At 39.2% G+C, this 23515-nt stretch overlaps 1 protein-coding gene across 2 annotated transcripts in view; it reads left to right on the top strand.

Moving 5' to 3' along the window:
• CFAP47 (cilia and flagella associated protein 47) overlaps nt 1-23515 on the top strand; it is a 638800-nt gene that overhangs the window by 23832 nt on the left and 591453 nt on the right. For both annotated transcript variants that reach the window (XM_043505538.1, XM_043505542.1), the window contains exons 3-9: nt 6459-6574; nt 13502-13640; nt 15090-15318; nt 19600-19760; nt 20290-20423; nt 21017-21252; nt 21986-22178. In XM_043505538.1, the coding sequence (XP_043361473.1) occupies nt 6459-6574; nt 13502-13640; nt 15090-15318; nt 19600-19760; nt 20290-20423; nt 21017-21252; nt 21986-22178 (1208 nt within the window). The remainder of the gene's footprint in view (nt 1-6458; nt 6575-13501; nt 13641-15089; nt 15319-19599; nt 19761-20289; nt 20424-21016; nt 21253-21985; nt 22179-23515) is intronic.

The following is a 23515-nucleotide window of genomic DNA, read 5'->3' as shown; positions in this document are numbered from 1 at the left end:
CTTTTAGCTTTTGGGATTTCCTCCTTGCCAGTTCCATGCAGGATGACTTAAATTGTATTTAAATAAACCTAGATGTTAACCTTATATGAAAACTTCTGTCTAATACAATACATGTGTAAAGATAAATAAACATGAGATTGTAATTTACTTGATCTCCCTAGACCATTAACCTTCTCTTACTGAACTGTGTCCAATACTACCATTTCCCCCAACTCATTTGTTGTCTTTATACCACTGTATTATGGGACTATACATGTGCTTAAATATATTACAGGGTTGAGGGCTTCAGCTATGAGAGAGTACATAATTCTCAGGTAGTGTCAGAGGCATAGAAAGAAACTTTCCTAAATTGGAATTAATTACATTTGCTGTTACCCCAGTCATCAGCCTTAACTGTAGGTGATATGGTACATTCAGTTTTTACAATGATAAACATAAACAGTTTATTCGATGGTGGTCCAAATTTATCCCTGGTGTAACTCAATTTTTTTTTTCTAATGGAGTTAAAGCAGGAGTGAATTTGGTCTAATATGTTTTAATCAAATTTAAGTGATAGTACTCTGTGTAAAATATGTGATTGGACTAGAAACCTTATGCCCTAAACCAGACAAAAATGAAGCAAATGAACAGAAATTTGATTTGTTGTAAAACATTAAGCACTTATTTGAATGGTATAGAGTCCTTTAGGAAATCAAAATAACTATTCCTGTCTTTTCAACAACTTGACCTTTCCATCATAAAACACACAGGAATTAATAGATAGTCTTTTCCCTTAAAGAATCTCTTCAGTGTCACAAAATATCTTCTGATTCATATGCATTCCAGAAGAAGTGTAGCTGGTTCTTGAGTGGAATTAGACAAGATTCTAATGTTCTTCGTATTTCTGAAGCAACTTCTTGGAAGAACTGTAGAATACTTAATGTATTATAAATTTACTTTAAAGTTGTAAACAAGTTAACTGTCTCCCTGTACTTATTTTATGTCCTAATAGTCCAGTTTATTGCCTCCTAGAATTTACTACTTTGACAGTTTATCATGTTGCAAGGGAGCAAGGTATTAAAAATAAAAAAATAAAAAAATTGTTTTTGCAACATCCGTGAAAGCATTTTCTCTGGATGGATTTCCTGTCTTTCTTCAATCTATATAGCCTATATTTTTGTCTCTGTTTCCTTTAACTCAAAAAGTATAAGGTGCAGACCACACTAAATTTGCGACTTGATGTAGCATGAGACATAGCAAAGCAAAGTCCTTATTTCTTGATATTGGTATGAAATTCTCTCTAATGCTATGCTGAGAATGAAAACCAAGTTATTCCTAAAAATGGCTCTCTCACCTGCCAATAGGTGGAGAGAAACGGCGTAGTAACAGAAATTATGAAAGGTAGTATTGGGACATGAAAAAGGACTAATCTCTTTCAGTTGTGTTGAATACGTTACCAATTAAGAAACTACTTGGGTATGAATCATCATTCTCATAACATCAGACCTCCAGATTCATGTCAGTAAACATAATTATTCTCCAAACAGTAATAAAACTGGTACCTCTCTGTACCACTGGTTAGAGCAGCTAAGAAATCGTGTTGGCGCAGAACGCTGCTAGGATTTTGTTTGGAATTATGAGAAATTTTACAGATATATAGTTCTTAGAGCAGAGGTATCCCTGTATTCCACTTAGGTATATGTGTCCATGAGAAGGGGTGAGAGTTGCACCTTGTGGCCATAGCCGCTCTCCTGGCTATAAGAGTTAACACCGCCCCGATCTCCTTCAGTTCCTTCGAACCGCTTGTGGCTGGAGTTGGAGCTCTGTGTAGTCTTAACCTCACAGTCTCTCATTAGTTCAGGTGTTTTTTTTTTTACTAGTTATATATAGTTAACAGTACCAATAGTGTAGTTAGATTAGTGTTTGTTTCTGCATGATGCCCTCACTGGGTTTACATATTGTCCATTATGTGGGGGAACAATCCCTAGTAACAATCTGCAAGCACAGTTCTTGTTGTGCTTGGGTGAAGCCCACATCAAGGAGCTGCGATTGATCTGTAGATCATTCAGGAAACAGACATTTTGACACTTCAACCAGAGTTATGTCTTCTGTAGTGACCAGGAGAAGGACACCCTGGTTGCAGAATTTGGGCATTGCTCCCAGTGTGCAGCAGACCATACAGGATTTGTCCTTTGATGACCAGGTGTTGTTTTCACATAAGACGGATGAGATCTTGCATATCTTTGAGGATTCTAGAGCCATTCTACGTTCCTTGGAGGTGCATACACTGTCAGTGCAGCTGTGCTACTTAGGTGACCAACAGCAACAATAATACTGTCCACAGTGCACCTTTGGGCAGCCTTTTCCTCCCTAGTGACAGAGGGATAGCCCCACAAAGGGGCATAGCTCCCGGAGGAGGCAGTCAGGTCTGGAGTTCAGCCAGTTGACACAGCCTCCCCTAGCACCTACAAGTGACAACTTTGACTCCTTGATCCAGAGTACTGGTCTGGTCATCACTCCCCTTACCCTGCCTCCATTTGGGGACAGGTTAGTTCACTTCTACAATATCTGGGACTTGATGACGGCTGGGTCCTAAGCACCATCACATCAGGCTATAGTATCTAGTTCCTCTCCACTCTTCTCCCCCTATCCCTCTCATGAGATATTGCTCCTTGAGCAGGACTGCTCCTTGCTGGCCTTGGGAGTGGTGGAGCAAGTTCTTCTGGAACATCAGTGTCAGGGCTTCTATTCCCGGTACTGTCTCTTTGGTTTGGGAACCAGGAAGTAAGACTTGTTCTCGACCTCCACAGCTTCCTCAAATAAATCAGATACATGAGGTTGCGTATGGTCATCTTGTTAACTATTCTCCCTGTGTTGACTCAGAATGACTGCTCAGAACCTTCAGGATGCTTACTTCCATGTGGCGATTTTTCCCAAGCCACGGAAGATTTCTCTGGTTCATCATGGCAAACCACTGTTTTCAGTACACAGTTCTTCCCTTTGGGCTGTTGTCTGTCCCCAGGAGTTTTACCAAATGTATGGTCAGAGTTGACAGCATACTTCAGGAAGAAGGGAATTCATGTCTTCCTCTATCTGGATGCCTTGCTGCTCAGGCGCGGGTCCAAGGGAAGAAGTCCTTTCTCACACACATCACACTGCACTTACACAACTGTCTAGGCCTCATTCTAAACACAGGAAGGTCAACACTGGTCCCAGCACAGAACTATATCACTAGTAAGTTACCTTTTTTGGAGGTGGGGATATAAAAACTGTAATAGTTAATTGATTTTAAAATATTGGCATTTACAGAATGTGTCCATTTCAGAAAATTCCCCTTCCATCCTTCACATAACTATGATCACTGCTTGTTATGCTAATTATAATAGTCTCACTGATACCTTTGTGCTCTCTCCTGTCTGTTCATTGGAGCCTCTTGTTGTCTCTTGTAATAAAGTTAAGCTCTGATCTGGTAATGGACTGTGCATTGGCAGACTGCTGTCCTCTTGTGAAGCCCCATTCACTTTGGTTGGGGAGTCATTAGAATCATAGAAAAGTAGGGTGGAAGGGACTTCAGGAAGTCATCAAGTCTAGCCCCCTGTAAAAAAGTAAAGTAAAGTAAAACAAAGTAAACTAGCACCATCCCTGAGAGGTGTCTGTCCAACATAGTCTTAAAAACCCTCCAGTGGTGGAGATTCCATGGTCTTAAAAAAAAAACCAACCTCCCTTGGAAGTCTATTCCAGGGTTTAATTATGCTTATAGTTAGAAAGTTTTTCCTAATATGTAACCTTAATTTCCATGGCTGCAGATTAAGCCCATTATTTCTTAACCTACCTTCAGTTAATGTGGGAAAACAATTTTTCACAGTCCTCTTTATAACAGCCCTTAACGTATTTGGAGACTATCAGTCTCCTCTTGCCCTTCTTTTCTCAGACTAAACATGACCAGTTTTTTTAAACCTTTTGTAGGTCAGGGTTTTCTAAATCTTTTATCATTTTTGTTGCTCTCCTTTGGCCTCTTTCCAGTTTGTCCACATCTTTCCCAAAGTGTGGCAGCTAAAACTGGACACAGTATTCCAACTGAGGCTTCACCAGTGCCAAGCAGAGTGGGACAGTTACCTCCCATGTCTTACAACATTCCTGTTAACACAACCCAGAATGACATTAGCCTTTTTGCAGCTGCATCATGTTGTTGACTTGTATTCAATTAGATAGCCACTAAAACACACAGCAGTACTACCACCTGCACAGTTATTCTTCATTTTGTAGTTGTGCATTTCATTTTTCCTTCTGATTTGAAGTACTTTGCACTTGTCTTTATTGAATTTCATCTTGTTGAATTCAGACCAATTCTCCAATTTGTCAAGATGATTTTGAATTCTGATCATGTCCTCCAAAGTGCTCGTACCAGCTTCCAGCATGGTGTCATCTGCAAATTTTATAAGTACTCTGTCCACTCCATTATCCAAGTCATTAATGAAGATACTGAACAGCACAGGACCTAGGACTGACCCCTGTGGGACTTCATTAGGTATGCCCACCCAATTTGACAGCAAAGCATTTAAAACTACTCTTTGAAAGAAAGTACTCAATCAGTTGTGATCCTACTTTATAGTAATTTCATCTAGAACACATTTCCCTAGTTTTTTTATGAAAATGTCATGTGGGACTATGTGAAAAGCCTTCCTAAAATGAAGATATATCAAGTCTATTACTTCCCCACTAGGCTGTAACCTTGTCAAAGAAGGATATTAGGTTGGTTTGGTATGATTTGTTTTTGACAAATCCACGCTGGCTGTTCTTTCTTAATGTGTTATCCTCCAGATGCTTACAAATGGATTGTTTAATAAATTGTTCCAGCATCTTTTTCAGGTACTTAAGTTAGGCTGACTTATATAGTTCTATATTTCCCCATGTCCTCTTTGTTCTCCTTTTTAAAGAAAGGTACTGTGTTTGCCCTTTTCCATTCTTCTGGGACCTCACCTGTCTTCCAAGAGTTCTCAAAGATCATTGCTAAGAGTTCTGAGATTGCTTCAGCTAGTTCTTTAAGTACCGTAGAATGAATTTTATTGAGCCCTGCCAACTTGAATACATCTAATTTATCTAACTGTTGTTTTCCTATTTTGTCTTGCATTCCTTCCCCCTTGTTGTTGTCTTAAGTATCTGGTTGCCATTAACTTTTGTAGTGAAGACTGAAGCAAAATAGACCTTAAACACCTCAGCTTTCTTGATGTCATAAGTTATTAGCTCTTCTCAGAGGTGAAAGTGGGCCGGGACAGTGTACTGGTAAGAAGTGGCTGCTGGTATCGGCCCATACACAGCCCACGTTAAAGCGCTGCCACGGCAGCACTTTAACGTTGCTGCCCCTTTTGCGCCCCCCCTCCCCAGGGCTGCCAACAGTGGGGGCAAAAGGGTCAGTTGCCCCGAGGCCCAGCAATTTAAAAGGGCCCTGGGCTCCCAGCCGTCGCTACCACGGCAGCAGCCAGAGCCCCGGATGGTGTAGTCCGGGCAGTGTGGAAGGGCTGGCTGGGGGAGGCTGACTCCTCCAGCCCCACCCCTTCAGACTGAGGCCAAGCCTCCACACTGGTAAGTATTTTATCTTACTTTCACCCCTGGCTTTCCTTCATTAAGTAGAGGACCTAAATTTTCCTTTGTCTTTCTCTTGTTCCTAATATATTTAAAGAACTTCTTCTTATTGCCTTTTATGTCTCTTGCTAGGTGTAACTCATTTTGTGCCTTAGCCTTTCTTATTTTGTTTGTTGTTTTGTTCCTTAGTTTGTTGTTGAATGCAGCAGTCTGCCTGCACGGAATCCATTCAAGGATTTGGAACCTTAAACTGCAAGCTCTTTGGGTCAGGGTCGGTGCAGTGCCTAGTACAATGGAACCCTGATTTTGATTGAGGCCTCTTGGCAAAACAAATAGCTTAAACTTGATTTCACCAGCATCTTTTATTACAACTAATGTTGTTGAAACTACATAATGCATGCTCATAAATAAAGAACACTGAGTGCCATAAATTTTGTTGCAATAGGGTGTGAACATCTGGATAAATAATGGTTTGGTCAGCCACTATTGAAATGCGGTGTATGTTTATCTTAGTAATTTTAGTCTATTTTTTATGCAGGAATTAACCAAAATGAGTGAAAGCTTTTCTGAGAATTCATATTAGGGTCTTGTGCTATAACACAGGAATTGAAACATAATATATAGTTGCATTCCATTTCAGCTCACTGACTTAAATTAAATTGTTTTAAAGTTGCAGTAATTAAAAATAAACAGATTAGCAGTTTAATAAGTAGGCATTTTTATGTCTTCCATGTATTCATAATACTGCTGAAGTGAGTTGCATAAATTATTGTGTTAATAGAATTAGCAGGAAAGCAGATTTTTTTTCTATTGCATTGTTCAAATATATTTCTTTTAAAAACCACAAAATAGCTTGAAGTTCTGGGAAAAATAATTAAAATATCTTTTCTCTGCAGATTAATTCCTTGCTGTTATCTGGAAATTGAGCCGGAGATTAATTTTGGCACAGTGATTGCAAATAGTAAAGTAATTAGTAAAGAGATTAGTATTACTAACCATGGATCATCTCCAGGTAAATGTCACTATTCAGTAAATTATCAAAAGGTTTTATTTTTCTTTGAAAAATGTGGTTTTTGTTCAAGTTAACACATCAGCAATAAAGGAATTTAGGATCTTATACAGGAGAAAATAAGGCTTTGATTTGAACAGGACTGTGAGTGCACAATTGCTGGTTTTGTAAAAGTTCCCCCAGAGTCTTAAGATCAGTTGTGAGGTGTTGTGGAACTGCTCAGAGAAGGAGAGCTCATGTAAAACTTCTGGCAGCTGTAAGACTTCTGATTATCCAAAAATCCATTTGTAGTAGTGCTCTATTCTTGAATCTAGGCTGAAGCCTGGTCTGTTTTATACAGTTAGTGTCCGCGAAGTCACTGTGTTACTTACAGGTTTCAGAGTAGCAGCTGTGTTAGTCTGTATCCGCAAAAAGAAAAGGAGTACTTGTGGCACCTTAGACACTAACAAACTTATTTGAGCATAAGCTTTCGTGAGCTACAGCTCAAATAAATGTGTTAGTCTCTAAGGTCCCACAAGTACTCCTTTTCTTTTTGTGTTACTTACATTTGCTGTTGGCTGTCTTGTCAATTTCAAGGAGCTGCAAAATTGACAAGAAATCCGCAACTCCTCTGCTGCGTCTCTGCTCCATGCTGGGCTGCCCCCCAGGCTTTCCACTCCCCGCTGGAAGCCTGGCTGCACCAAGGCTCCCATCTCCTGGCTGGGAGGCTGGCTGCCCACACAGGCTCTCGGCTCCACGTTTCCTGCTGGGAGCATGGCAGCTGACCAGAATCCAGGCATGGTAAGAAGTCCCAGATGGCTGTCTGCCGGCTGGGAGCAGGGAGGCAAGAAGCCTGGGGGCAGCTGGGGTCCCTGCGGGGATCAATTGGATCCTGACGCAGGGAAGAAAGGTAAGCAGCAGGATACGGACCCTGGACTTCAGGAAAGCAGACTTTGACTCCCTCAGGGAACAGATGGCCAGGATCCCCTGGGGGACTAACATGAAAGGGAAGGGAGTCCAGGAGAGCTGGCTGTATTTCAAGGAATCCCTGTTGAGGTTACAGGGACAAACCATCCCGATGAGTCGAAAGAATAGTAAATATGGCAGGCGACCAGCTTGGCTTAATGGTGAAATCCTAGCGGATCTTAAACATAAAAAAGAAGCTTACAAGAAGTGGAAGGTTGGACATATGACCAGGGAAGAGTATAAAAATATTGCTCGGGCATGTAGGAAAGATATCAGGAGGGCCAAATCGCACCTGGAGCTGCAGCTAGCAAGAGATGTCAAGAGTAACAAGAAGGGTTTCTTCAGGTATGTTGGCAACAAGAAGAAAGCCAAGGAAAGTGTGGGCCCCTTACTGAATGAGGGAGGCAAGCTAGTGACAGAGGATGTGGAAAAAGCTAATGTACTCAATGCTTTTTTTGCCTCTGTTTTCACTAACAAGGTCAGCTCCCAGACTGCTGTGCTGGGCAACACAAAATGGGGAAGAGATGGCCAGCCCTCTGTAGAGATAGAGGTGGTTAGGGACTATTTAGAAAAGCTGGACGTGCACAAGTCCATGGGGCCGGACGAATTGCATCCGAGAGTGCTGAAGGAATTGGCGGCTGTGATTGCAGAGCCCTTGGCCATTATCTTTGAAAACTCGTGGCGAACGGGGGAAGTCCCGGATGACTGGAAAAAGGCTAATGTAGTGCCCATCTTTAAAAAAGGGAAGAAGGAGGATCCTGGGAACTACAGGCCGGTCAGCCTCACCTCAGTCCCTGGAAAAATCATGGAGCAGGTCCTCAAAGAATCAATCCTGAAGCACTTAGAGGAGAGGAAAGTGATCAGGAACAGTCAGCATGGATTCACCAAGGGAAGGTCATGCCTGACTAATCTAATCGCCTTTTATGATGAGATTACTGGTTCTGTGGATGAAGGGAAAGCAGTGGATGTATTGTTTCTTGACTTTAGCAAAGCTTTTGACACGGTCTCCCACAGCATTCTTGTCAGCAAGTTAAGGAAGTATGGGCTGGATGAATGCACTATAAGGTGGGTAGAAAGCTGGCTAGATTGTCGGGCTCAACGGGTAGTGATCAATGGCTCCATGTCTAGTTGGCAGCCGGTGTCAAGTGGAGTGCCCCAGGGGTCGGTCCTGGGGCCCGTTTTGTTCAATATCTTCATAAATGATCTGGAGGATGGTGTGGATTGCACTCTCAGCAAATTTGCGGATGATACTAAACTGGGAGGAGTGGTAGATACGCTGGAGGGGAGGGATAGGATACAGAAGGACCTAGACAAATTGGAGGATTGGGCCAAAAGAAATCTAATGAGGTTCAATAAGGATAAGTGCAGGGTCCTGCACTTAGGATGGAAGAATCCAATGCACCGCTACAGACTAGGGACCGAATGGCTCGGCAGCAGTTCTGCGGAAAAGGACCTAGGGGTGACAGTGGACGAGAAGCTGGATATGAGTCAGCAGTGTGCCCTTGTTGCCAAGAAGGCCAATGGCATTTTGGGATGTATAAGTAGGGGCATAGCGAGCAGATCGAGGGACGTGATCGTTCCCCTCTATTCGACACTGGTGAGGCCTCATCTGGAGTACTGTGTCCAGTTTTGGGCCCCACACTACAGGAAGGATGTGGATAAATTGGAAAGAGTACAACGAAGGGCAACGAAAATGATTAGAGGTCTAGAGCACATGACTTATGAGGAGAGGCTGAGGGAGCTGGGATTGTTTAGTCTGCAGAAGAGAAGAATGAGAGGGGATTTGATAGCTGCTTTCAACTACCTGAAAGGGGGTTTCAAAGAGGATGGCTCTAGACTGTTCTCAATGGTAGCAGATGACAGAACGAGGAGTAATGGTCTCAAGTTGCAATGGGGGAGGTTTAGATTGGATATTAGGAAAAACTTTTTCACTAAGAGGGTGGTGAAACACTGGAATGCGTTACCTAGGGAGGTGGTAGAATCTCCTTCCTTAGAGGTTTTTAAGGTCAGGCTTGACAAAGCCCTGGCTGGGATGATTTAACTGGGACTTGGTCCTGCTTTGAGCAGGGGGTTGGACTAGATGACCTTCTGGGGTCCCTTCCAACCCTGATATTCTATGATTCTATGATCTGCGCAGAGCTGAGAGTCGTGGCTCTCAACCCTCCACACGGCCCCTCTTCAGTCAGTGGAAGCACTCCTGAGGATGTGCACCACTTTGCATTAGAAATCACTAGATGTCATCGTCTTCTTTCCTTAGGCAGAATAGCTCACATATAACTGCTTTTATTACTTCTGCTGAAGTCTGTGATCCCAATACCTTTCCATTGGCAAGATGTATTGCTCTAAAACTTGGTAGGAATTGTAGTGGCAAATCCATCAGGATGAGGGACAGGCCATGCCTGTTACCACAGAATAAGTAGGGCAACTGTCTGTTCCAACTAGAGAGCTTTCACCTGGTCAGCATAGGTTTTGATCATAGCATAGATCACACAAATTGGTGTTTCTAAGCAGGTGTCTCAAGTCCCTCAGCTTCTTGTAAGGAACCTTCTTAAGTGTATATTCCCTTCAGGAGAAAATTCTGATGATGTGGTATGAAAAGGCTTATGTGGAATCTTTTAAGCGATCCCATATAAATAGGCTTGGCAGAATTGAATTTTTATTTATTTTTTTTATAATTTGGACACATAATATAGATATTTATTTTTAAGCTTTTTTATCAGTTTAAATTTTCACAGTTAAGGGAGAGTGCCTGGGGCTAAGTCTTGAGGTGTGTGTCAGATAATTATTTAATGACAGTAGTAGTTGAGATTCAAAAAGTTAAAGCTTTATAACTGTTAAAACAAATTTGTCAACATCACATTAAAATATACAAAATAAATGTCCTTATATCAAACTCTAATAAGCAACATTTTTCTTACTTTGACTATCTGTACATTTTTATTATTATTGATGGAAATATTTTTTTGTTAGTTTTTGTGTGCACAGTGAGATTGACATACACCAGCGTTTACCAATACAAATCTCCTCCTTCCAAGGCTACATATAAATTATTTGACTACATTTTTCACTTGTCAGGGTTATGAGCATTTTCTTCCAGAAATCGTTTGGCATCTATTTTGGGTTTCAGGGAACAAACTTAAAGCGTATAATTTTTTTCTTGCCTTTTGGTCATGTGCGACTTAATACATTTAGAAATGCTCACTAAAAACTCCCTGCTTTGTAGCATATTAAGCTGGCCCTGACTAAGCTGATGGAATCTCCTTTTGAGCCATTTGATACCTGTGAGCTCAAGTTTCTTATGTAGAAGGTCATTTTCTTATGGCAGTGACTTTAGCTCATAAAATTAATAACTTTTAGTCTCCAGGGAATGATCCACTTTTATATTCCCTTTTTTTTTTTAAGGATAAGGTGATGATATGAGTACATATACTAAATTCCTTCAATATTAAAATTTTAGTTAATCATCCTACCGTCATTTTATCCCATGCATGTAAGCCCATCCTGGTAAAGCTGTTCTTCGTACCAGTGTCAAAGTTTCTAAGATGTTTATTTGATATGGATTAAAATCCACCTGTTTTACACAAAAATAACAGGGACTGTTGTTGCCAAGAGAGCCATCTGAGAATGGCTGTTTGATTGCAAGTCTCACTATTTAAAATCTGGCAGGCCTACAACTCAAGAATCACATCAACAGCTTATTTGGGATGAGGGAAGCTTGCTGTGGCTGAAAACTTCTAATAAATCTACAGGAGATTTATGAGGCAGCCATGTTCACATAAATGCAAACATCTACTAAGCACTAGTGCTCAGATTTTGTTTGTTATAAAAAAATCTTTTTTGCTATAAGGTATCAAAACTGTTGCATACTTCAGTAATTTTAGAGTTTTTTGTCTTAGCTTTTTATTCCAGATGTTAGTTAGTATGTGTGTATTATCTATATAAACGATACAAGGAAAGGTATTAACAAAAAGAATGAAAGTATGTGTATATACTGTTTGCTTTGTGAAAAGTTTCAGTTATAATCTTCTGTTTTCCCTAGAATCTAATGCTTAACTCTCTGGGGAGAAAGTGAGTGGTGGTCTATGGAACAGTATAAATTTTCTATTATACAAAGCAGTTTATTATATTATATAACACAAATGCTTGTGACAGGCATCTTCAACTTGTTCTAAGTGTGTACTGAAATTTGTATTTGGTTCTGTGTTTTTGTAGAGATGTCTCTGCAGCAGTTCTGTCTTCTAAAGTGGGAAATCTACTACTGCTGTAAATTGCTTACCTGTTTTACATATCATTTTTTTTTGGCTGAGGTAACTTCCAGTTAGGGGTAAATAGCCTTTCCGTTATACTTCTCACTACAACTTTGACAAATACTCTTTAGGGGAAGAAATATTGATGTTAGTGTCTTCCTTTCCTGTTAGCATCATTACTAAGTAGAAGGTTCAGTGCTAGCAGCTGTTCACTGGACACTTTGAGTGCACACAGATTTCATATATATATATATATATATATTTCTCCTATGAGGTTGGAACTTGATATGTAATGTCTAATTTCTTTGAAAATGATCATTTATCTCCTAGAACAGAAGCAATTGTGTGAGAAGTACTGATCCTTTACCTGTTTTAAGCATATGTATAATTCACCTGGAGTGAAGTTGATCCTGGTGCAGAAGAACCATATATAGCCTTCTTCACCATTTAAGCCCTGTGATGCAGGATGGGCTGCTGATGCAGGATTGGGCATATAGAGGTGGCTTTGTATAGACTGGTGCGAAGGATAGTATTGAGGGCAGACAAGTGATGGACCGCTGAATCCATGATTATGGGGCCCAGTGGACCTAATACTCCCTGCAAGTAATGTTGAGTGGCACTATCCAGACACACGAGTAATGTCAGCGGGGGAGGGGCTGCATCCTGGCCTCTGGCTGCGGGAGTAGGTTACAAGTGTCCTGACTCCATGTTGTTACTCAACATAAAACTTGAGTACTCAAGCTTTATTTTGATTCTGCATCTTGTTAAAAATCATAGAATCGTAGGACTGGAATGGATCTCGAGAGGTCATCTTGTCCAGTTCCCTGCACTCATGGCAGGACTATGTATTATCTACACCATTTGATGTGGAAACTCCTGTGGTAACTACAGTACATGGCTTTATATAACAGCAGTTTTAATAGTTTATTGATACCTCTTGGTTGTCAGCAAATAATGTGCTGCCACATGTGGAATACATCCACTTATCTATTCTATTGTTCAAATAGTTTGTTAATTTTTAAAAAATGTATCCTACGCTTGTGCTTAGATTTTTCACATTTGTGGTATACTACACTGCATACATACACAGTTGTCAATTGCACGGAAGGAGACAGTAGACTTCTCCTTGGTTAAGCTCTTAAACATTTGGCTACTACAGCTACATAAAGCTATGTCTCAAATTTGCCTGACATACAAAGTGTTACTAGCAACAGTTTTATGATAGGTTTCAGAGTAGCAGCCGTGTTAGTCTGTATTCGCAAAAAGAAAAGGAGTACTTGTGGCACCTTAGAGACTAATACATTTATTTGAGCATAAGCTTTCGTGAGCTACAGCATTCATGCATCCGATGAAATGAGCTGTAGCTCACGAAAGCTTATGCTCAAATAAATTTGTTAGTCTCTAAGGTGCCACAAGTACTCCTTTTGCTTTATGATAAAATCAGTTGGGTTCTGGATGTCATTACATTGTCTATTACAATAACAACTTTGCACAATGGCATTGTATGTGGGCATCTGATATTTGAGGAAAGCCAGAAAAACACAAATCTTAAATGTTAGATTAGGATTTTTTTTGCAATAGATGTGTTACAATACCATAATTTTATTTTTATAAGTTACCTTATTTTATATACTATTTATGAAACTTTACTGTGTTTTTAGTTTATTCTATGTGTTGAATACTAGATAATCTTCCACTTAAATGTCATATGTAACATACAATACTATATTTGTCTTAGGTGCATTTAAAATAGACTACAAAGGAAGTGTCCCTGTTAACATAGTACCTACCAGTGGAGTGGTAGAACCCAAAACATTACAGTTGGTTAAAGTGGATATCTGTACAGATATACCGAGAGTCATTAGGGAAATGGCAAAGTAAGTGCAGAATGTGACTTCATAAAGTCTGCTTGTTATGGATGATTTTTTTAATATTCTGTCTTATTTCTCAACTCTCTTCAGTTCAGCTATATTTATCCAAATACTGAATAACTGGAACCACAGTGTGACAAGAACTTAAGTTCCCAGACATCAGTTGCTGTCCCAAATTGTCCAAAAGCTTTGCTTCATTAAATAGTTTTGCTGATAATATTAGCTCCATAGAGCAATGTGTGCCTGGCAACACTAAAACAGTATTGACAGGCAGTGGATGCATGTCTCTTGAGCTCAACATTCTTCTGACCAAGGGTGTACATACTCTTGCACTGTTGGTTCCTGTCTCTGTACCAGTTGATGTGATTTGGGGCACCTTATCCTTTCTCTTTTGGTGGAATAGTTACAGAGGGTGTATTTAAAAAAAAAACCTTTACAGATTTGAGAACCATTACAGGTTCCATTGGTATTCCCACTTTAAGTACACTGAGTCTCTCTCAGATCAGTAGAATCTTTCAAAATATAAATATTTTTTAATGCAACCATAATAGCTCTTTCCTTTGTAAAGAGTTTTAAAAAGTTATTTAAAGTGAGGACTTGATTAGTACAAAGAAAGTTAGTTTGGCAAAAAAATCTTGTTTTTCTTTTTTCTGACTTCAAGTTGTGGGTTTTACCTACCAGGATGGACCTGGGGCAAATAGTGCTGCATTTATTCAGACAAATGTTATTGTTAATAGGCATGACACTTCTCCAGTGCTTTGAAGGGTTGTACAATGCGCAAAACCTTTTCTCTTCAAGAACTTGAAGGACAGCAGCAATTGATTATAAATTCTTCTGTTAGTTCAAGAGTCCAGGAAAAGCTCTCTTGAGGAGGCAGTTTTCTGGCCCAAGTAAATCAGTTTGTCACATTCCTTGGCACTGAAGCCAGGATCATCTGACAAGTCCTGTTAAAGAACATCACAAGAAGAGGACTCCTAGAGATGATCCATCTAAGATAGTTCAATTATGAAGGGTTTAAAATCTTCAGATCCAGCAACAGGGGAGTCTGGCTTCTCTAGTTACAGGGGGATTGAGAGATTTTTAGACTGAGCTAGTTTTTTATATGCTCAGTGAGTAGATTGTAAGGCTCCAAGGGTATGGTGGCCACTCACCTCCTAACTGCCAGTACCGCTCAAAAACCCCCCAATGCCTCATGTGTGATTCTTCCACCATGACTCTGCAGTAACAACACACTCAGAGAACACAATTTATAATGGGTACATAATCTCTTCATACTGTAAAATGTGTTTGTTTTTGTGCCGCTGTGAATAGTTTGTTTACTATAAGCCTTTGATTTAGTCAACTATATCAGAGAATTTAAAGTAAAGTTCCAATAAAATTCATGGATTATTCTTGTATGATGTGTACATTTTAGATGTGTACATCTCATTTTTTCTCTGTTACTCTTTCCAACAGAGTGCAATTGCAAGGTTGTGGTGTCACAAACTTAAGGATAGAAGCTCATGTAGTTGAACAAGTTCTTGAATTATTAGGTGTGTCTCATGAAAACACACTAGAATGTATTCATTTTGGATCTGTCTATTTTGGAACTTCAAATACTGAACAAGTGGTTCTGTACAATAAAAGCCCAGAGACCATCAACTGGGTGGCAGTGCTCGAGGACGATGCTGTTGGGGGAGAGATGGTAAGGAAACAATGTTGAATTTTTTAAAATTTCAGTGCAAAGATGTTTTGATGACTGTTTTTGATTCTCAATGGTTTTTTAAAATTTACATTCTCCTTCTATTAATGTCCCTTACCTCAATGCTAAGATACGGCATGTAGACCTGAGGTTGAAAAGGATCCTAAAGGGAGCGGGAAAGAATCCCCTAGTTATCCTTCATGTGGGAACAAATGATATGGCTAGATTCTCACTGGAAAGTATTAAGGGAGACTATGCTAGGCTGGGGAAGACACTTAAGGAAATTGAGGCTCAGGTGATCTTTAGTGGGATCCTTCCTGTTCCTAGAGAAGGGCAACAAAGGTGTGACAAGATTATGACTGTCAACAGATGGCTTAGGCAGTGGTGCTATAAGGAGGGCTTTGGGATGTATGGCCACTGGGAGGCATTCACGGACAGAGGACAGTTCTCTCGGGATGGACTTCATCTGAGTAGGGAAGGAAATAGACTTCTAGGATGGAGGCTGGCACAACTGATAAAGAGAGCTTTAAACTAGGAATTAGAGGGAGATGGTTGGGTGATGTCCAGGTAATCTCCATGCCAGATTTTAGCATTGAGAGGGAAGAAGACGAAGTAAGAAAGGATACAGCCATGGGTAGGAGAATGTATATAAGGAGCGAGGGCGGTGAGGATACTAGTCTAATAGGTTATACTGGCTGTAGAATGACTGTGCCTAATAGGGTACAAAATGTGAGCGAGGCCAAACAGCAAAAATTAAGATGTTTGTACACCAATGCGAGGAGTCTAGGTAACAAAATGGAGGAACTAGAGCTACTGGTGCAGGAAGTGAAACCAGATATTATAGGGATAACAGAAACATGGTGGAATAGTAGTCAAGACTGGACTACAGGTATTGAAGGGTATGTGCTGTTTAGGAAAGACAGAAACAAAGGTAAAGATGGTGGAGTGGCATTGTATATCAATGATGAGTTAGAATGTAAAGAAATAAGAAGCGATGTAATGGATAAGACGGAGTCTGTCTGGGCAAAAATTAAATTGGGGAAGATAACTAGTAAAGCCTCTCCTACGATAGTGCTTGGGGTGTGCTATAGACCTCCAGGATCTAATTTGGATATGGATAGAGACCTTTTTAATGTTTTTAATCAAGTAAATACTAATGGAAACTGTGTGATCATGGGAGACTTTAACTTCCCAGATATAGACTGGAGGACCAGTGCTAGTAATAATAATAGGGCTCAGATTTTCCTAGATGCGATAGCTGATGGATTCCTTCATCAAGTAGTTGCTGAACTGACTAGAGGGGATGCCATTTTAGATTTAATTTTGCTGAGTAGCAAGGACCTCATAGAAGAAATGGTTGTAGGGGACAATCTTGGCTCAAGTGATCATGAGCTAATTCAGTTCAAACTAAATAGAAGGATTAACAAAAATAAATCTGCAACTAGAGTTTTTGATTTCAAAAGGGCTGACTTTCAAAAATTAAGGAAATTAGTTAGGGAAGTAGATTGGACTGAAGAACTTACGGATCTAAAGGTAGAGGATTACTGGGATTACTTTAAATCAAAACTGCAGAAGCTATCGGAAGCCTGTATCCCAAGAAAGGGGAAAAAATTCGTAGGAAGGAGTTGTAAACCAAGCTGGATGAGCAAGCATCTTAGAGAGGTGATTAAGAAGAAGCAGAAAGCATACAGGGAGTGGAAGATGGGAGAGATCAGCAAGGAAAGCTACCTAATTGAGGTCAGAAGATGTAGGGATAAAGTGAGACAGGCTAAAAGTCTAGTCGAGTTGGACCTTGCAAAGGGAATTAAAACCAATAGTAAAAGGTTCTATAGCCATATAAATAAGAAGAAAACTACGAAAGAAGAAGTGGGGCCGCTAAACACTGAGGATGGAGTGGAGATTAAGGATAATCTAGGCATGGCCCAATATCTAAACAAATACTTTGCCTCAGTCTTTAATAAGGCTAAAGAGGATCTTGGGGATAATGGTAGCATGACAAATGGGAATGAGGATATGGACGTAGATATTACCATATCTGAGGTAGAAGTGAAACTGAAACAGCTTAATGGGACTAAATCGGGGGGCCCAGATAATCTTCATCCAAGAATATTAAAGGAATTGGCACCTGAAATTGCAAGCCCATTAGCAAGAATTTTTAATGAATCTGTAAACTCAGGAGTTGTACCGAATGATTGGAGAATTGCTAATATAGTTCCTATTTTTAAGAAAGGGAAAAAAAGTGATCCGGGTAACTACAGGCCAGTTAGTTTGACATCTGTAGTATGCAAGGTCCTGGAAAAAATTTTGAAGGAGAAATTAGTTAAGGACATTGAAGTCAATGGTAAATCGGACAAAATACAACATGGTTTTACAAAAGGTAGATCGTGCCAAACCAACCTGATCTCCTTTTTTGAAAAAGTAACAGATTTTTTAGATAAAGGAAATGCAGTGGATCTAATTTACCTAGATTTCAGTAAGGCATTTGATACCGTGCCACATGGGGAATTATTAGTTAAATTGGAGAAGATGGGGATCAATATGAAGATCAAAAGGTGGATAAGGAATTGGTTAAAGGGGAGACTGCAACGGGTCCTACTGAAAGGCGAACTGTCAGGTTGGAGGGAGGTTACCAGTGGAGTTCCTCAGGGATCGGTTTTGGGACCAATCTTATTTAATCTTTTTATTACTGACCTTGGCACAAAAAGTGGGAGTGTGCTAATAAAGTTTGCAGATGATACAAAGCTGGGAGGTACTGCCAATTCAGAGAAGGATCGGGATATTATACAGGAGGATCTGGATTACCTTGTAAACTGGAGTAATAGTAATAGGATGAAATTTAATAATGAGAAGTGTAAGGTTATGCATTTAGGGATTAATAACAAGAATTTTAGTTATAAGTTGGGGACGCATCAATTAGAAGTAACGGAAGAGGAGAAGGACCTTGGAGTATTGGTTGATCATAGGATGACTATGAGCTGCCAATGTGACATGGCTGTGAAAAAAGCTAATGCGGTTTTGGGATGCATCAGGAGAGGCATTTCCAGTAGGGATAAGGAGGTTTTAGTACCGTTATATAAGGCACTGGTGAGACCTCACCTAGAATACTGTGTGCAGTTCTGGTCTCCCATGTTTAAAAAGGATGAATTCAAACTGGAGCAGGTACAGAGAAGGGCTACTAGGATGCTCGGAGGAATGGAAAACTTGTCTTATGAAAGGAGACTTAAGGAGCTTGGCTTGTTTAGCCTAACTAAAAGAAGGTTGAGGGGAGATATGATTGCTCTTTATAAATATATCAGAGGGATAAATACAGGAGAGGGAGAGGAATTATTTCAGCTCAGTACCAATGTGGACACAAGAACAAATGGGTATAAACTGGCCACCATGAAGTTTAGACTTGAAATTAGACGAAGGTTTCTAACCATCAGAGGAGTGAAGTTTTGCAATAGCCTTCCAAGGGAAGCAGTGGGGGCAAAAGATCTATCTGGTTTTAAGGTTCTACTTAATAAGTTTATGGAGGAGATGGTATGATGGGAAAATGGGATTTTGGTAAGTAATTGATTTTTAAATATTCAGGGTAAATAGGACTAATCCCCTGAGATGGGATATTAGATGGATGGGATCTGAGTTACTACAGAAAATTCTTTCCTGGGTATCTGGCTGGTGAATCTTGCCCATATGCTCAGGGTTTAGCTGATCGCCATATTTGGGGTCGGGAAGGAATTTTCCTCCAGGGCAGATTGGAGAGGCCCTGGAGGTTTTTCGCCTTCCTCTGTAGCATGGGGCATGGGTGACTTGAGGGAGGCTTCTCTGCTCCTTGAAGTCTTTAAACCATGATTTAAGGACTTCAATAGCTCAGACATAGGTGAGGTTTTTTGTAGGAGTGGGTGGGTGAGATTCTGTGGCCTGCGCTGTGCAGGAGGTCGGACTAGATGATCAGAATGGTCCCTTCTGACCTTAGTATCTATGAATCTTCTTTCGGTCAGTTGCTGAAAGATCTGTCCAATAGCAGGATTATCATTATAGGTTTTCATTGAGAGTAAAATGTTCATACCAGCAAGAAATCAGGTCAACTTTTTTAAAAAAGAGAGTCAATTCATTTCATATCCCCCTGGTAATGTTTTTGGTTTTTACAGTATAAATTGAGAGCTAGGTGGTAGTGTTACATTTTCCTACTTCTTAAATCTTTTTTGCTTCTGTCTCTTGTTCACTATCCACACAAGATCCACACAAAAAGGGAAAATTGACTGACATAACTATATTTCATGTTTTGGTGTTGTTCTTTAGGGCACACATCTTCAGAAGAGTACTGATGCTGTTTTACAAGAATTGAGCTTCATAAGTAGAACCAAAGAACAAGATGTTTCAACTTTGATCTCCTGCATTCCCAACCAAGGAACCTTGCTACCTTATCAGAAAACTGTGGTTACACTGTGCTTTAGTCCAAAGTAAGTACACAATGCAACCTGAGAGGCTGACACAATAAAAGATGTAATTAATACATGCAGGCAAATCTATTTGCAGTTGTGTTAGATGTATTAAATTAACCCTGATATCTCAATTCCCCCACTCCCCCCGCCATTGAACATGCAGAAGTGGATGGGAGACTCCCACTATTTTCAAGTTTGGTAACTTCCCTTAACTTGAATGTCACTAGAATAATGTCAACTTGGTGGTCTGAAAGAACAGAAACATCACTACCGGTTTATATAGGGCAGCTACAGGGATTCTTTGTATACTTGTGTACGTATGTCATTAGAGTTGATGTGGCTATACCCTCTGCTGCTTTTGGGACATGGGAGCTGCAGACTACTATATCTGAGTAGTCCCATCCATTTCAGTAGTGTGTTCAATTTTAAAGTCTCATTTGTCTGAGCTATAACAGGAGAATTGTAGAAATAAAATTAACTGATGAAAAATTAACATTGATGAATAAGTGTATGTATGTATGGTATTTAAAGATAGTGAATTTTACAGGCAATTTAAAAGAGACATTGGACTTACTGAATTTCCACCAAGACAAGATTATGCACTGTTTTTGAGGTTTGAGGCCGTAGGAAGTAAAGATGACTTTCTGCAAGCTCTGAATGGTGACGACATACCAATCAAAGGTATGTTATCAGAAATATATAGCCTATGTATGGAAGACTTCGAAGTTTTTAAATTTTTCCACGTCTTCAGATTAGTAATTCTAAAAGGGACCTGTATATGTGTTGTGGGGACCTACACATGTACATTAAGAGAACTGGTGCTGAATGCCTCAAATAGTGAGGAAAAGGGCAGCACTGACTTTTAAGACTCTAATTTGGGTGTGGAGGAGAAGGGGAAAATAAATTTAGAATCATTTATGTCACAAATGCACCTTTTGGTTGCAAGCATTTAGTATTTAATTGTAGGTTTAACTAATTTTTAAAAAATAGATTTGTAAATCACTGAAGGTTATGGTTAGATCAAAATGTTTGTGTTTTTCCAATTTTAATAAACCAAGCGGGTTTTAAATGATGTGTTAGCCTATATAAATAAGCACGTACAACTTGCATTAAGTTTGTGGCCAATTATATTAAAATTCTGAAACACAGTATTAGAAAAGAAACCGTGTTACTTTGTAATTTTACATACTCTGTGGCTGTAAGTGTCTAAAACTGTTGTATGTCTTTTTAATTCAATATCGTATTTTATACTTGTTTCTTACTCTCTTGTGCAGAGACTTATCCTCATCATGTGGAGTTAGCTTTGACAGGGTCAGGGCTTCCTGTCATGTTAACTTTCAGTCCAGGACCAGTTGTTAATTTTATGGAGTGTTTCATGGGTGAACACACAGAGATTATGTGCACTCTCAAAAATGAATCTGAGTCACTTCCAGTAACATACAGCTTCCACAAGATAGCGCATTTTAATATTTGTCCTGAAAAAGGGAAAGTAAGAGAAAAATGTACAAAGGTAATGTAAATGTTCATCTTTTCCCAGTAAATAGATACTTGGTTGGAAAGATGAGGACAACATTATGGTGTACAATTGTTCATGTTAGAACTGTAAATTGTTTTGTTTGCATATTTTCAGTGATGAATACTAGATTCACTTAAGAAGAGGTTCCACATTTCCTTTTACATGAGCCAATCTCATAATTTATTGTCAATATAGAACCATACAGTGGACTCTGTTACTCTATCCAAATACTATCAATTTTCAAATGGGGAGGGAAGGGAAAGTACATTTTGTAGTGACTATGGCCTTGATCCTGCTAAGAAATAGATACTTAAGTAAAATTACTCATGTACCTAAATATTTGCAGGATAAGGCCTTAGGTTTAACTGTTGCATTAAATCGCATATTTTAGCTAATTTTCCTTTGTGGAGCATAAAGATATGTAAAGTTAGACCAAATATATAAGTATAACTTTTATGAACAGATAAATTCAGGGCACCAGGGAAGATGTATAACAATATTATTCTACAGAATTGAGCTTATAAAATTCTGTTAATGCCTAGCAGTTCTATACTTCTTAATTTGCTCAATTACATGTAATAATTAGTATTATGAAAAATCAAGTAGTACCCTTTAACATAAATTTGAATCAGTATGATATAACTAATTTTTAATAAAGAAATCTACATAATATCTCTGTTAGCTTTATTTTTAATAAAATGTTTCATAGCAATGTTCATTTTTTTAGGATGTGATGTTTTCATTTGCTCCACGTCAAGCAGGAACGTTTAAAGTGAAGCAAGTTGTAGATATTTTTGGCTCAGTGGCAGAGGAAGATAACTTACAGTCTTTGAAGATCAAACCCTTCCATCAAATACATTTAAGTTTTACTGGTGTATGCAAACCTAAAACCAAGAAAATTATGTTTAAAATCAACCCTGGTATGTTACTAAACAAAAAATTCTGAGTGTTTTCATTTTTAGAAATATACTTCTTAACAGGTCTTAGAAATGGAGTCAGTTCATATTTTAGCCATTGTTTTAAAAAACATTTTTCTTTGAAGGCTTAAAGAATACTCACTTTATTAAAATATATCCATGGTAGTGTTTTTTTCTAATTTTTACATGATTAGATAAATCAGGGTTTAACTTTATACTGCTTTATATGATCCTGAAGATTTGCAGTCTTATGTTTTACATTAAGAATTATTGTAGTGTACTTTTGTATTTAACTGTCTTGAACAATCCTGGTAATTTATTTTTCATTGTAATGTATCTGTTAATACCCTTCACCTAAGGCTTGAGAAAATATTTAGGAGCCTAACTCCCACTGAGTTAGGTGCCTTAAAAACCTTTGAGGATCTGGACCAAAGTGCCCGTTTTACCAGAATAAATACATGGAGATGGTCATTTACTAGAAGGAACACTGTCAGGTTGAAAGTTTTTTATATTTCTATATAAAATACACTTATCTGTGGTGAACTGATAATACTTTGGATTATTGAAAATGAAAAATTAAAAAAATTAATAGGATTTATCATTTATACTGTTTGTTTACTTTTTGCATTTCACTCACATCAAACATAATCATTTTCATTTTCTGGTGGTTGTGCACTTGCACAGTGCTGTTGTGTTTGATTTTCAAACAGTGACATGGACCGTGCAGAATAAGTTAGGAGGGACAATATATACCACAGGTGTTAATGTTTTTTGAGGCTACTATTACCCCATGATTTCACCGTCACACCTGGCTCTTTGATCTTTTCCCATATCACTGTCCTCCAACTACCACAGTCCTATGAATCTATGATATCCATAGCATAAATGATATTCCAGAGCATAAAGCAACTCCCTCATATTCCCAGTTAGGTTATTTGTCCTTGTTTTTAATATCTTACAAGAGATCATACCCAACAGCGTTAATTTGGCCAAGACTTTTGATTTCAGAAACCCAGTTCTTGGCTAGTGTCCAAGATGCTGTGACACCTAAATCCTGAAGTTTTGCTAGAGGGCTTGTCTTCGTTATGTGGCTGAATCGGTGCCACTGCCATAGGTGCAAAGGCATCAATTTAGTGGGTTTGGTGAAGACGCTCTCAGTTGATGGGAGAGTGTTCTCCTGTCGACTTCAGTACTCCACCTCAGTGAGAAGCGGAAGCTATGTTGACGAGAGCGCGTCTCCCATCGACATAGCGCAGTGTAGACTCAGCTTTTAAGTTGATGTAAGTTGCATCGATTTAAGTAATATAATTTACATAACTTGACTTGCATAACTTAGATCG

This window comes from Dermochelys coriacea, chromosome 1 (genome assembly GCF_009764565.3).
Source record: "Dermochelys coriacea isolate rDerCor1 chromosome 1, rDerCor1.pri.v4, whole genome shotgun sequence".
Taxonomy (NCBI): Eukaryota; Metazoa; Chordata; order Testudines; family Dermochelyidae; genus Dermochelys; species Dermochelys coriacea.
The sequence above is the reverse complement of the archived record's forward strand: the minus strand, read 5'-3'. Positions and strand labels throughout refer to the sequence as shown.